General features: G+C 45.6%; 2 protein-coding genes across 5 annotated transcripts in view; one reads left to right on the top strand and one right to left on the bottom strand.

The window, feature by feature from the left end:
• Nucleotides 1-6,249: 6,249 nt before the first annotated feature.
• On the bottom strand, nucleotides 6,250-12,540 carry LOC113480111 (potassium voltage-gated channel subfamily C member 1-like). Of its 4 annotated transcripts, none has more exons than XM_026848714.1 (4): nucleotides 11,625-12,540; nucleotides 10,589-10,635; nucleotides 8,385-8,922; nucleotides 6,250-7,776 (listed from the first exon to the last, which is right to left on the bottom strand). In XM_026848714.1, exons 3-4 carry the CDS (start codon nucleotides 8,874-8,876, stop codon nucleotides 6,973-6,975), a joined length of 1,296 nt encoding a protein of 431 aa, XP_026704515.1. In that variant the 5' UTR covers nucleotides 8,877-8,922; nucleotides 10,589-10,635; nucleotides 11,625-12,540; the 3' UTR covers nucleotides 6,250-6,972. The 4 variants fall into 4 exon arrangements, with proteins under 4 accessions (XP_026704515.1, XP_026704516.1, XP_026704514.1 ...); XM_026848715.1 differs by lacking the exon at nucleotides 11,625-12,540 and adding an exon at nucleotides 9,490-9,610 and having other exon boundaries at nucleotides 10,589-11,394; XM_026848713.1 differs by lacking the exon at nucleotides 11,625-12,540 and having other exon boundaries at nucleotides 10,589-11,394.
• Nucleotides 12,541-13,208: 668 nt separating this feature from the next.
• Nucleotides 13,209-14,251, top strand: part of LAS1L (LAS1 like, ribosome biogenesis factor) — a 31,184-nt gene continuing 30,141 nt past the window's right edge. The window contains exons 1-2 of the mRNA XM_026848905.1: nucleotides 13,209-13,245; nucleotides 13,434-13,503. Of these exons, the coding sequence (XP_026704706.1) occupies nucleotides 13,468-13,503 (36 nt within the window). The 5' untranslated portion in view covers nucleotides 13,209-13,245; nucleotides 13,434-13,467. The remainder of the gene's footprint in view (nucleotides 13,246-13,433; nucleotides 13,504-14,251) is intronic.

Here is a 14,251-nt window from a genome sequence, read left to right on the forward strand (position 1 = left end):
CTCAGGATAAGCTGCAGTCTTCTTTCTACACTTTGTCACGAGACAAGGTACCCAAAGAAACTGAAAAGCCAATTCACTTTAAAGATTTATTTTTTTCAGTACAGTATGAATTTAACCTGACATAGGGTATCACTACAGAAGAGAGACTACAGAATTTCTGCTCATTCAGGAGAGAATTGGACCTTTTATAGGTAAAAAGGACCATGGTGTATAACATACAGAAACAAAGACTGAAGCAGCAGGCTGTACAATCAGGCTGTACAATTTCTAACCTGTCTATTGCCTGTTTCTCTCTGTTCATGCAACATCGGCAACACTGACAGTTTTAAATCATGCCAAGAAATCTCCCAAAGGGAAAAGCAAAAAGCCTGAGACAGTCACTCTGCAAAACTATGAAGATGCAGGAAGCCTTTTGCAAGGCACCATGGCTAATGCACTGACATTTAGAAATTTCAGATCTCTAGTTCATAAAGCTCCAGAGCAGAAAGGCAGGAAAACCTTTTAGAAAAAAATAGTCAGAGGCACTTAAACCGTGCATCTATGCTGCAAGTGTGAGGCGCAACATACAGAAGTTAGCAGAAGGAACAGAAACCAATGAAGATGTGACTTCATCGCTTTAAGTTACTCAAATACTTACTCAAATTAGTGACAAGGTGATACAAACTGCATTAAAGCCACTGGTGCTATGTCCTCAATGTTATTAACAATGGTGTTATTACCTGAGGCAGCTAATCGGGGCTGTAAGGGAAGGACCATCCCAGCAATGCTCACAGATTCATCCTCCAGCTTGGGTCTCTCCTAGTCCTGAATAAACAGGAAGCTTTTGCCCCAAGCAGGTAGCTGGGATCCTAAGCCCACCTAAACATGTACTTCTCTCCCACACACAGTTAAAATGAAGCACAATCTCAAATGCTTTGCTGAATGAGGAGTTGAGGCTTTTCCCTCTTTAGTAATCCCAAAGACAAATTGGGCTTACCCACTGGTAAGTTATGTGGACTAATCGGCTCATCTTTAGGAAGCACGTTAAAGATCAAGAGTCCTGTATGCTCTGTTGTTATTAAATACAACTCTAAGGCAGCAGAGTGCACTCTTTCACAAGCTTTGTAACAGACAAAAAGCAATAGCCTAAAACTACAACCTGATCTACATTATGAAACCATATTGGCTCCAAGAACCATGTGAATAGATGTGGATATGGATGTGACTCTTAGCGCTGCTAACACAGAGGGCACGGAGGGTCCACTTCCTGTGAGGCTGGGGCCAGGGAAGGATGTTCACTTCATATTTTGCTCCCAAATGAATGGTGGGGATTTGTTTCAAAGAAACCCAAGCAAGCAGTCGATTAAAGTCAACCTCACGACCTCATTCAAGTCTCCTTCTTAAATAGTGACAGAGGTGGCCTCACTGGAGAATGACTTTGCAGTTTGCCAGCCAGGAGGGAGGGTGGCTGCAATTAAGCCTTTTGGTGGAGAATTATGAGAGAGAGTCACTGCTCACAAGTTTTCCTCCAGTGCTCTCTGCAGGCAGGGTTAGGCTGAAAGAAGGATACACAGTGTTAGGTAGGAAGGTTTTAGCCTTACTGCAAGCAGCTTTTTTTCCAGGCACAACCTTTAGACTGAAAAAAGGTTTGTTCAACATGTAGTAGCATAAGAGTGGTTACAAACTGCCTGGCCACAGCAAGTGGACAGGCCCCCCACACACACACACACACACTCCCTCCCATCATTCACAGGATTTCCCATCACTTCTTTGCAAACTTTGTGGCATATGAATGAAAAGCTTTTCAGACAAATACAACAACATCAAATCTACGTGTGTCCACGAGAGCAGTGCTACAACTGCACAGAAACACAGAAAGGCATAAATATCTGGAAGGGGCACTGCTTGCACCTCAGCAAGCAGAAGTTTAATAGCATGACCATCTGAGAGTCAGTTTATCTCTTGAGGGTGCTTGTTCTTGTGTCCTGAGAAAGATCCAGATTTGGGAACTTTCATTCACTTCCCACATATGCCAAATGCATTTGGTTTCTGTGAGTCAGAGCCTGGGGCTTCACCAGGCTCTGACTTCATCATCCACAACTGAATATTCCTTTGCTGCTGAGTCACTGCCCACAGCCAGGCTGTGCAGATGCCCTGTACATGCAAGCTAAATGACTGTGGGAGTGTGCTACACCAGACCCTAAATTTTCCATACCCTGTGGGCCCAGGAAAGTCAGTGCCCTCGCTGGCACGAGCTCTTGCCAGTCATGGTGCTGGGAGTGTTCAGGGTAGCCAAGAACACGGCTTGTTTCTCAGAAAGTGTCCTGAGCTGTGTAAATGGTTCCCCTCATCCATTTCATGGGTACAGTGAGTCTGACATCCTATCCCTTCTGTGAACAGCATGTGTAACAGCCTTTGTTAGGGGATGAGAGAAACAGTGGGTGGGGTTTGGCCCTTCCCATAATGAAACATTTGACCAAGAGATTTCTTGCAAGGGGCTCGTGGCTTCTTCATTGCAGCCTTGAGCAGTTTGGGTCCAGTAACTGCACCATGTGCAATGCACAGGGAGAAGAGAGTTGTCACAACCTCAAAAAGCACATGCTTTGGAATATTTGAGGCTGCTATGGAGTTAACACAGCTAAAATCGCTGGAAAGTCAGCCCATCGAATGTAGACAATGGTAAGAAAACAGACTCAGAGGAGAGGGACAGGAGTACTGAACTCTTAACTGCTTTCAGGCTATCAGTGGCTGGGAAGAAGTAGGAGTTAATATTACCTAACAGTGATGAATGGCCACTGTGAGCATCCTCAACCTCAGTTTGAACCCTGCTCACCTCAAAAGCCCTGCACATGTCTCAAAGACACAAGCTCAAACTGCATCAGCTAATTTGCTGCCATGCTGTGGCAAAAGTGGTAGGGAGATGGAGCATGAAGCTGGCTGCAAATCAATGCAAGAAAAGGGTGTGGGACACAGCACACTTGGCTGCCTTGGTCAGGCTCCCACTTGCAGCAGCAGCAAAGAACCTCACTGTGTGCAGTTACACCTCAAAATCTCATCGAGCAAGAAAACTGATAACCAGGATGGCTCACTTTGTCTTACCGCAGAAGGCTTTGTTCTTTCTCTCTGCTGCTCCAGATGAGTGGACAATGCTGTTCTGAAGGTGCTTGGCTGTGATGGGGACGAACCACAAAACACACTCCTTTAGAAACCTCTCCTGGAAACCAGGCTCACAGGGAGGTGCCAAAGGCTGTGGGGGTCTAGCAGAGACCTCATGGCACAAATTTATTTATCATGCACAGCATCAGAGACAGTTTGGTCCTTAACCCACTGTGAGACAATTTGTGTTAAATACTTTAAGTGAAAGAGGAAAGAATTTTGGAATAAGATAAGAAAATAAACCTTGGCGGTGAATGTAGCAACCTAGGAAGATAGTGACTTCTAAGCACAAAGTGCATGATATGGATGGTTAAGGAAACCACCCACCTAAAAACCATGTCAGGTGTCAATACAACCCGTCCCCATGACTTTGCTCTCACCTACTCCTAGATCACCTGTGGCTTGAGCCCTGACTCCCTGCTCCTGTCCAAGCACTGCAAAGGAGACTGAAAGCTGATCAGAGGCTACAGTCACCCTTATCACTCACTAAAGCACAACTAACTCCCCGCAGAGCTCCGCTTGCTTGGGAAATCTGCAGCAAAGAGCCTCCACACAAGAAAGGGAAGCGTGCTCTAGGGAGGGGAAGGGACTCTTCTCATCTGCTTTGGCAAAGCTGTATTGCCAAGAACAGGCCCCTTTTCCGATCACTTTTGCACTGTGTGAAGCTGTTGGTGTTTCCCAGTGACAAGCAACTCCTCATCCTTCCACACTGGGGAGCACCGGGAACATGAAAGGAGGCGGAGCTGTATCTTTCAAGACGATTCAGAGGTCAGCACAAGTTAGCAGCACTGGTCAGCAATGTGCAAGGGAATTTTCTGCTGGGAAAGCCTAAGCTGTTTTGCAGGAACATGTTCTTTTAACTGATATTTTCATGAAAGAAGTAAAAAGTGCTTTTTGTCATATGATTTAGTTTTAAGTAGTCCTGCAAGGAGCAGGGAGTTGGGCTTGACGATCCTTATGGATCCCTTTCAGCTTGAGATACTCCATGATTCTATAATTCTATGAAAAGTAAGTTTTTTACTTCTGATCAATAAAGATGGAAGGATTTTGATGAGCTAAAAATGCTGCAGTACATCTTTCTTATTTTGGATCTTACATCTGTATTAATACATTACTGTGTTTGCATTTTCTCTTGTTTTGCCTTTATTGCAATCAAGTGGTTTTATCGAATCAAAAGGAAACCGTTTGGTATTCTCAAAGTGATTGTTTCACTCTGGACCTGCCTGGTGATCAGTGGGCTGTGTGGCCCTGGTAACCGTTACTGGATGTGAGCCTGACTCTGCTCTGCAGAATCACTTCTTATCACTACAAATTTTCCTCATGAGCAGAAGTCTTGGATGAACCTGGCTGCCACCTCCGTGTCTGTCCTGTTCCCCTCACCTCCCTTGGTACTGTGTAGCTGGGTCCTGGCTGACAGGGACCCTGCTCTCTAGCGTTGGGTTTGTGCTTGGCGCCCAGCTCCCTGACCCTTCGAGGGCCACTGGCCCGCACTCCATCCTGGCAATCAGATTCTTGAGAGATATTCACTTTTTGACTTTTTATTCTGATTCAAAATAAAAGCACATTACCATCTGCTGGGATCGCATCTGGGGTGGGCATTCACAAAGTCTACTTTAAAGCACTGTACAGGGAGGAGTGGTGCCTGAATCCCCTGTGGGCAGCCAGAGCGCCTGGTAACGCCTGTGCTCTGGTCACTGGGAGGCTGAAGGTCTGGGTGGGGCCAGAGCTCTGATGTAAAATTCCACTGGTGTCTCTTACTCCCTGTTGTGAATCCCAGCCTTATTAATACTGAAACCTGCTGGAGGCTTTTCCAGTCTGCTGTCAAAGCTTCTCTCCTCTCCTCTTTTTTCAGGACGAGCCTGCCATGCCCTCTGTAAGGACTGTGTGTCCGTGACCCAGCTGTGAGAAAGGGTCTGGCACAGCAGCCAGGCTAACGAACAATGTGTGCTGGGAAGTCATCTCCTCCATGATTTCTAGCTCCAGGACCCATCGCCAGAGGCTACGTTTGCTGCACCAAGCATGTGGCAGGTGAGCTCATGCGTGAGGGACCGTGTCATCCTTGTGCTCACCTTCACCTGGCAGCACGGCCTTCAGCCAGCCGCACCGGCACGGGCGGGCCCAGAGAGCCTGGAAGCACCTGCTGAAGAATGGACTTACACCAGCAGAGCTGGCTAAACACAAAGGTAAGCACTGCAGGATTCTGAACCACCTCCTAACTTCACAGCCAGCAAAGGCAGGTGCAGGAGCCCACCTAGACCTTCCTTCCACTGTCAGGGCGTCTCCAACTTTTCATCCGCTTTGTGCCTGAAATACTTCCTTCCTCTTTAGACAGAAACTAGTTCATTGTAATTGCACTGGAATAGAGGGAATTTCAATTTAAAAAACGAGCCTTAAAATGCTGTCCTGAACAGAAGAATCATAGTGACAGACAAAACTTAATCAAAATTGCAATTAAAATACAGCCTTAATGAAATGTAAATACATAAGCGTTATTGTATACAGAAATTTATACTTACTAAACAGAACAATCTTAGCACATCATCCTGCTATATAAACAATGAGATGTGGGGTTTTTCATAGCTCGACAGTATTTGTTATTTCAAAATTAACCATAAGTAACAATTAAGAGTATCCAGTTAAAAGACAAATATTCCTAGTTTACATTTATGTCTAAGAAAGTAAATGACATTAAAATGATGTTGAGTACTGTAGCTTATGTTCTTCCTTTTGAACAGCAAAAAATAGATATTTTGGCTAATAGCTCAGTGACTGTTACATAAAAATACAAGAACTGTTGAAATGTGTTGATCCACTGGAAGTGCCCAGTGAAATGCTGATCTCACTGAGGTCAAGGAAAGGTTGCTATTGACTTCAGCAGAGCAAAAAGGATTTGCTGTTGGAGGCCTCCCAAGTGCCACAACAAAGACAGTAGATTTGGATTAGATATTAAAGAGGGCAGATTTAGATCAGATCTAAGGCAGAAATTGTTCCCAGTGAGGGGGGTGAGGCCCTGGGACAGGCTGCCCAGAGAAGCTGTGGCTGCCCCCTCCCTGGAAGGGCTCAAGGCCAGGTTGGACGGGGCTTTGGGCAACCTGGGCTGGTGGAAGGTGGCCCTGCCCGGGGCAGGGGGTGGCACTGGAGGGGCTGTAAGGTTCCTTCCCACCCAAACCATTCTTTGATTCTGTGATTCTATAATTCTGTGGCTTCCTGTGAGATCGCAAAGTAGGTTATCAAACAGTGATGGCTCTCGGGACCACAGGTACTCAGTTCAGCCTGCTGCCTTCCTTACCTCTGTGTGTGAGCACAGGCAAATCAGATGCACTGGCTTGTTTGGGTAAAATGAGGGAACAGAACATTGTTTAAAAAAAAAAAACCAACATGTTTGCTCCTCACTGTCAGAGCAGGACCATGCAAAAATCTTTTTTCCCAGCATGCAAATTGAGATTATTGTCTGTCAGGCGATGGAGGCATCGCTGGCATCACAGGTTGTGTGCCAGCTGAGGGAGTGTGCTGGGGCCCCAGGTCGTGGAACTGAGCTATGTGGTGCACGTTCAGGCTGTAATGCAGCATCACAGCCTGTCTCCAAACAGCTAGATGAGAAACTGTGACATTTAAAAGCATGGAATGAAGTACAACATGGGAAAGACCTGTGGGATTTGACAGGTCTGATCAGTTGTGTATCAAGTACTGCAGCTTGAGGCCTCAGCAGTGGTTTGAGATACACTGAGGCAGCAGGTAAATCCAGTAAGAACTATCTGCACTCCCTTCCCACCAAAGGGCATAAATCATGCTGAAGGTTTATTGCCAAAAGCAAAGAGGAACAGAGGGTATGAAGCACTATGGTTTCTTGCTCCTTTTCAGCTTCTGTTTGAAGATAGCAATGTCGTAATAGCTTTTAAATTTCACCAGGAAAATGGGTATTGGGATGGTAATGGTTAACATGCCAAATACTGCAGCTAAGGCTGCTGTCACTTGGCCAAATGTGGTGAGAGGGATAATATCTCCATAGCCCACTGTTGTGAGTGTGATCAAAGCCCACCAGAAGCAAACAAGAATGTCAGCAATGTGCAACTCCCCTGTGTAGGAAGGATGACTACCCAGCAATTCCCCATAGAAGAAGAGAGAGCCAAAGAAGAGAGTCTCAAAGGCCAAAATCATCAACAGAATGCAAATCTCTCTGAGGATAGATTTGAGGGTGTAGGACAGAACCCTGAGGATCAGTGGTGTTTCTATCAGCTTGGATATCTTCAGGAGTTTGAGGAGATAGACAACGCGAACAAAGCCCAACCAAAGTCCCAGGCTTGGCATTCTCTGAATCTGCCCAGCCACAAAGAGTTCAATATAAACTGGGAAGAGGGAGAGGAAGTCAACCACGTTCAGGGGATTTTGGAAGAACAACTTCTTGTCTGGGCAGAAACAAAATCGCACAGAAAACTCAAAAGTAAACCAGAGGACACACAAAAGCTCCAGATGAAGCAAGTAGGCAGCCTGGTGGTAATAGTGGTCATGGTCGTTGTGGGAGAGCTCAGAATGGCCACTGGAGGAGAAGTTAGCAGTAAAGAACTCAAACTGCGCCTTGGTCTCCTCACAGAATATGATGACAATTCCAACGATGAACAGCAGAGAAACAAGAGCCAAGCACTGCAGAGGGAGCAAAGGGCACACATGCAGTGAGTTCAACAAGCAGGTATTGCATAACCTCCCTGCCCCAACCCATCCCCAGGATCCCCTCCACAGGCACTGTACAGTCCCAGACTAATCTTTCTCAAGATTACCATTGCTTTGCTCACATGGAATGCATTTTTTTCTTCTGGATTTGAAAAGTAATAGAGAAGAGTGGAGTCAAAGAAAAACCACCTGAACTCCTATATCGGAGTTTGTAGGGAAGGGGAAATGTTGGACAGCTGGAGTAACACAGCCAGATTCACACTGAGGGCCTCTTCAGCACTGAAGAAATACTGGCTCCAGAAATACCAGCAGCACAGAAAACATCCTCTGCAGTCTCTGACTTGCGTTTGTTGCTCTGCATGCCTGACATTTTAAAGAGGCACAGGGCATGCATTTTGTACAGAGACCAGGGGCAAGAAGAGGAGAGAAGGAGGTGTCTCTTAATGAGAAGAGAGAATTTTATTTTCATTTTTACGCTGGGACTCAAAGCATACTTATCTAAGCTATGAACCCATTAACATTTTTCATGGACTCATTCCAGTAATTCCAAAGGCTATGTCCATCTCCGCGTATAGTATTACCTTAGCACTGAAAGAGGAAAAGGGTTTTTCAAACATAGACCAAATCTTTGGCTGCCACCTGGTTCGCCAGCTGAAATCCCTTCTTTCTGTCTGGACTATGAGGCACTGGTCATCCGTCTGTTCATTTTCATCCCAAATGTTTAACTCCTCTGGCTGCACCTCCTTTTTATTCAGCTTCAGCCAGCAGCAGGATGATAGCTGTGCCTCATTTATTTCCCAGAAAGCCAACTCTTCTTCTAAGACTGACCTACAGGTATCAGTGGGGCAGTGGAAATGTTTGGTCCTATAATAGTTCAACACATAGCTGAAGATCTCAGCACTCCTATCAAAAAAGAACTCCTTGGTGGTGGGATCATAGTCGTAGATGCTTGGGGCGTGGGGCTCTGTTAGGCTGCACAGCTTAGTCCCTGGGAAGGTCCGGAGGGTGCTGCTGTATGTCTCATATCTGACTCCCCCAATATTCAGGGTGATTTTTTCCTTGGAGCCTTCCATCTGTGAGGGAGGACGGAGGGGCAAGTCCTCATAGGATCTTGTTTATCTTCAGTCAAAAAGAGAAGAACACAAATTAAAAGAAGTAAAGCAAAGCAAGTTTTGTAACAGGAGAGTTTTCCAGGGTACCTCATTCCAGTGCTTTTAAAGCACATTTTGTACCTGAAACCTGCAACTCCTATAGGGAGGAAGGCCATTCCCCATCATGTTCAGTACCTATTCCCAGACTCTACTCCATGATCATATTGTCTGAGCACTTTTCAGGAGATGCATCAAACAAAATGACAAACATCTGGTTTGTGTTGCTTTCTCTCAGTTTCTCCCCATGGGGACAGAGCACACAGTCCAGAGTCTGTTTCACCACATTTGTTCATACACTGCGGATAATAGATGATAGATGTACCAAAGAGGCAAAAGAGTTATCAACAGCTTCTTCTCCAAAGAAGTCTTTAACCATAACCTCCCGTGTTAAGCCTGGCATAACAAGTTTCACAAGAGACCCTGCTGCCTAGTGGGAACATTTAGGTTGTCTGAGTTATGTTTTTTCCTTGAGTCTCCCTGTACAGAGTCTCACTGAGGTGAATCACCTTTCCCTATGCAGGAAGCTGCCCCTTACCTGGGATCTCTACACAGGATTCCTGGACTAGACAGAGATGCAGAACACCATACTGCCTCCTCCTTCAGGGCTGGCTGATATCTCAGAATAGCACCAGAACCTGCTGCCAAGGCCTCTGGCACTGGAAAGCATGCTCAGTTGCTTATTTCCTGTAATACATCCCCTGTTTTGCTCTTCGAAGTGCAACATACCTGGGAGAAACTTGAGCCCTTCTTTATGAACATTATTCTAAGAAGGGAGGGAAACCAAGGATCTCTATAGCCTCAGGAGCATACAGAAGAGGTGCAGAATATGGGCAGGGTGTTCTTGAGGAAGTGGCTAGGGCTGTCTTTCAACCACACGTATCCACTTCTGACTGTCTGTACCCCTCCACCTTCCTCCTCCATTCCTACACATTTCTATCCAACGGCCTGCAGTTCTAGTTCTGGCCCTTCTCTACTTGTAGCAGAGCAAGCCTGCCTATCTTTCCTGCTTGGGAGTCTCACCCAGAGATGACTGCTCAGTGTGCTGAGACCATGCACACAGAAATTCCAGTTGTCCCTCCTCCCTGCCTGTTTTGCAGAAAGTGCTGAGTATGGGAGTGGTCACTTCTGCAACAAACGTTTCCATCCAGGATCAGCAGGGAAACAAGCCCTGCACCAGGGGGGCTCCCAGAAGTAAAGAACTACATACAGATCCTCACTCAGCTTTACCAGAAAAGGCTGGAAGCTGCAGCTTGGTCACACGCTTGTGTCATGAGAGAATTACTGCCCATCTGCTGTCCTTGCCAATCCCAGCACATGTGAAGCTCAATGCAGTTTCATCCTGAAACTTCCACTAACTTCAGCGAGAGCAGGGTTGAGCATAAGGACTGAAAGCGTGCAGGCTTGCTGCACAGGAATCTACACAGCGTGATTCTAAGCAGGTTAGATTAATTCAGCACTCAGCAAATCTGGAGTTGCATTATTGACCCTGTTGCCTAGCTCTCTAAAAAGCACAGTGATTGTTGAGATCCCAGCTAAACCTGCCTTTATCTGCTCAGAACACCGGATACCCCTTGCTCAAACATAACAGTCCCCACATAAGAAATGAGCCAAGAAGTGCCATTTCATATTCTTACCTTGGTGCTATTGCAGCAACTCTGCAACCAGAAGAAAGGAGAAGAGACTGGGAAGAACAGAGACAAATTCAGTGAAAACAGGATGTTCGATGGCTAGTCTCCAAAGCTCAAGTCTCATAGATGCCAGAAAACAAAACCAGCCAATAGCACTGAAAAGATGCAGAGGCCCCTCTCTCTCATTCCCTGCCCTATCAGCAGCTGCTTTCCCCACTCCAGGGAATAACACTCAGACCAGAAGGCAACAACTGCACGGCCAGATATGCTCTGGCTACTCTGCCTCCCACTGCTCCACGCTCTCAAAGGGCCGTTGGGAAATACGTGGAGCTCAACCGTCTTAGGACCAACTAGAGGTTAAACTGTCAAGCCACAGAAGGGCAGACAGAGTATTGTTCTTTCTTGTCTGTGCCTTATTCATGTTTGTGTTAAAAAATAATATAGAAAACAACAGGAGCAAACAAATCAACCAACCAACCAACCACCTGACCACCCATCTTCTTGTCACACTCTCTCCTTTTATGGTTTAAAGGGCTTTTTCTTCATTTCTGGAGGACTCAAAGCTTAATCTTTTGCACCCACTGATTTTCAATACATTTTTTTGTCATTATTATGTGATTACTCCAGGAAGAAGGTTGGCACACAGTTGTTAATCCCAGGGAAGAAAGGCTTGCTGCATGTGAAATTTACTTTCAGCTGACATTCCAAGGCCATTTCTAGGTATCACCTCTGCTTACTTCAAACTCTCTGGGAAGTAGGGAAATGAATCTCCTTGTTCCCAGCAAGAGCAAGGCTGTTCAGGGAGGCTCTGGGGGCTTCCTTTTCAGTTATATGAATGGAGAGCAGATTCATGGCTCTTTAGAGGAAGTATCACAGTTTACCTGCTGGATTTTTCTTTTTAACCTGCCACCTGTATTACCCTGACACACTGAAATCTCTTTTCTTTTAAAAGTTTTCCCATTGAGGCCTTTCACCTAGAGAGCAGTCTGTTTCTTCACTCCTCATTGGCACTTGACCTGCAGGTGCAAGTAACCTCACTCACCCCAACCATCCGGATTCCCAAAGCACCGCAGGGACTCCACAGACAATCCCAGCCTCTTCTATCAGCCCAACACCACCGCAAGGCTGCAGAAACCAGAATGGCAAATTGCTGCCAATCTTGGGGGGGCGTTCTGGGCAACAAGCCCTCTTTGCCCATTACCTCCCAATTCTGTACTGAGCAGCGTCCCAGCCCGGCATCACAAGCAGAGGAGCAGCACAAGCACAATTCCCCTTACATCCAGATTCTGAAAGCAGGTGAAGCATGTGAAAACTACCCCAGTTCAGTCCTTGCTCCATCTCTGTAAGAGACCAAACTCATCACATCTTTCTCCCTCCCCAGAGACAGTAGGAATGAAAACCACTCCTTTAATTTGATTTCTGATATGTCTGAGGCTCTGGAAGTAGGAGTTCTGATCAAGTTTGATGTATCCTATCTGTTCCACAGCACTGCAGTATTTGCCTTTTACCACCTTTGCACTGCGGTTGATTTCTGAAACCCAGAAATAATCTGGCAAGCAAAGTGACACATGGTGTTCCTATGCTCTGAATAAGACCCTTTGATTGCAGTAAACAGCTTGTCCTTTCAGAACATTTTTTAAGCAGATGAAAAGTGCAACTCCATTTCCAGAGAACAGGGCCCTGTTCCAAGTTTTCTCCCTGCCTTGTGTCTTCTGAGAATTCACTTTCACTGCATGAGGCACCACAGGAGTTTGGCAACGAAGGTCAAATCCATTCCCTCAACCTCACACTTCTTTTGAGTAAACTCGTTTCAATCTGGTCTACATTTATTAACAACAAAGAACAAGGTAGACTTTTTTGGGGGGAGATTGAATCTGTAAATGAATGGAAACAGTTTTCAAAGATGGTATTTTAACAGAACTCATTCAGCATTTCTTTCCCATAGTCTTTGGTATGTAATAAATATTCTGTTCAGGGCAGACGTTCTGTGATTTTTTCCCGTTCACTCATACTCAGTTGCACACAGTCTCAACTGTGCACTCGGGCACCCTCATGTTATAGTCTGAACTGGGGGCGAGGGGGGCTTTGTTGACTGCACTTGTGACAGGATATAAATGGAGCTTTAGCTTTCCAGAATAAACATTTCTTCAGAGAATGTTCATAAAGAGATAGTGAAGATGATTAACAGTTCTGCAAACAAAATCTTGCATTGGAATATTGAACAAAAAAGCTTACGCTAGTTCTGACAGCCTTGGGGAAAGGCTCTTTGAGGTGCTGGAGATAGCACCAGGACCTACAGCTCGGCTTTCCTACCCGCAAAACCAGTGTGAGCAGCTCCTGTGCACTTCCACCTTCTGGGCTTTCTCTCCATGCCATGTTTCAGTTCTACCCTCCTCTGACCTCTAGCACAAGCGCATTCCTGGGATTATGCGAACAGTACAGTGAAAAGAGACCTTAAAAAATCCTCCCGAAATTAATTACAGCCTGGATCTCTTATTGTATCAGCCTACTGCAAAGACCTGTAAAATATTGCCACCAGGAGGGGCCGAGCCTCCCGCAGGCGCGGGCACACGGAGCCGGGGCTGAGGGGAAGGACAGGGGCCCCGGAGCCGCCGCCTCCCGTCGCATGAGCTCATCCTCTCTTACGGGCTGGCTCTAGTAAGGTGGGGCTCTGAGGTCCGTTGTGCTGTTTGAGGGGGAACCTGGACAGATCGTGTTACTCAGCCCTCTAATTTCACTTCGTGTCTCTGGAACCGACATGTTACACAGCATGTGTGGGATTTCTCTCTGTGGCTCCAAGTTTCTCTGCAGCTCTCAGTGCTCATTTATCTTTTCTGTAACTTGCTTGCAGGTTTGTCAACTTGATCACAGAAAGGAAGCAGAAAATGGTCAGCATTCCTCTGAGACAATTAGCCAAAGAGGTAAATATTTGATAAGTTACTCAATAACCCATGTGTATACAGAGAGCACATGCATTGTCTGTCAGCAACACTGGGTGGAGGAAGTCTTGGGGTGTCATTGTTTTGTAACCAAAATAATGGGTACAGATGCCAGCGCTTTTCAGCTGTGAACTTTTAAAGAGACTTGATGTAACTAGATCTACAACTTGGTTCTTTAAAGTCGGATCAGGAATAAAAGGCTGGTGATCATTAAAGCATTTTGAATCATGTGTGATCAAAAGTCTTGATTTACATGTAAATAGTCCCACTTGACATATGCACCACACATTTTTGTTGAGGTGAGCTTGTCCACTTCTGTGTGGAGAAGGGAAGGCTCAAGGTGGAATTTTAGCAGCAGGACCAACTTGAGTTGCCACATGCACTGAGCATCGTATATGGGTCTGAACAACAAGTGTTGAAAGTGAAGAATAGATAGTTTATGAGGCTTTCCTGTACATGCAGCCTTAACTGGGGCTTCTATGTGAGAATAATGAAGTGATTTTTTTTTTCTGGGTTTTTAAGAAAGGTGCTGCTTCTCACCTTTTAAAAACTGATCAAGCTTAAAAATAGAGGTCTTGCATAGTTAAAGTTAGTTGTCCTTAGGAAAGTTGCAAAACATTGCATGCAACTTAGAGTGTGTATGATTTGAGTATTATATACGATGTGTTTTGTATCTTTGATATACAAACTGTCATCCAGAGGGTTTCATCAGCTTAAATATAATTTAACT

Source organism: Athene cunicularia (genome assembly GCF_003259725.1).
Source record: "Athene cunicularia isolate RWA chromosome 4 unlocalized genomic scaffold, athCun1 chr4_part3, whole genome shotgun sequence".
NCBI lineage: Eukaryota > Metazoa > Chordata > Aves > Strigiformes > Strigidae > Athene > Athene cunicularia.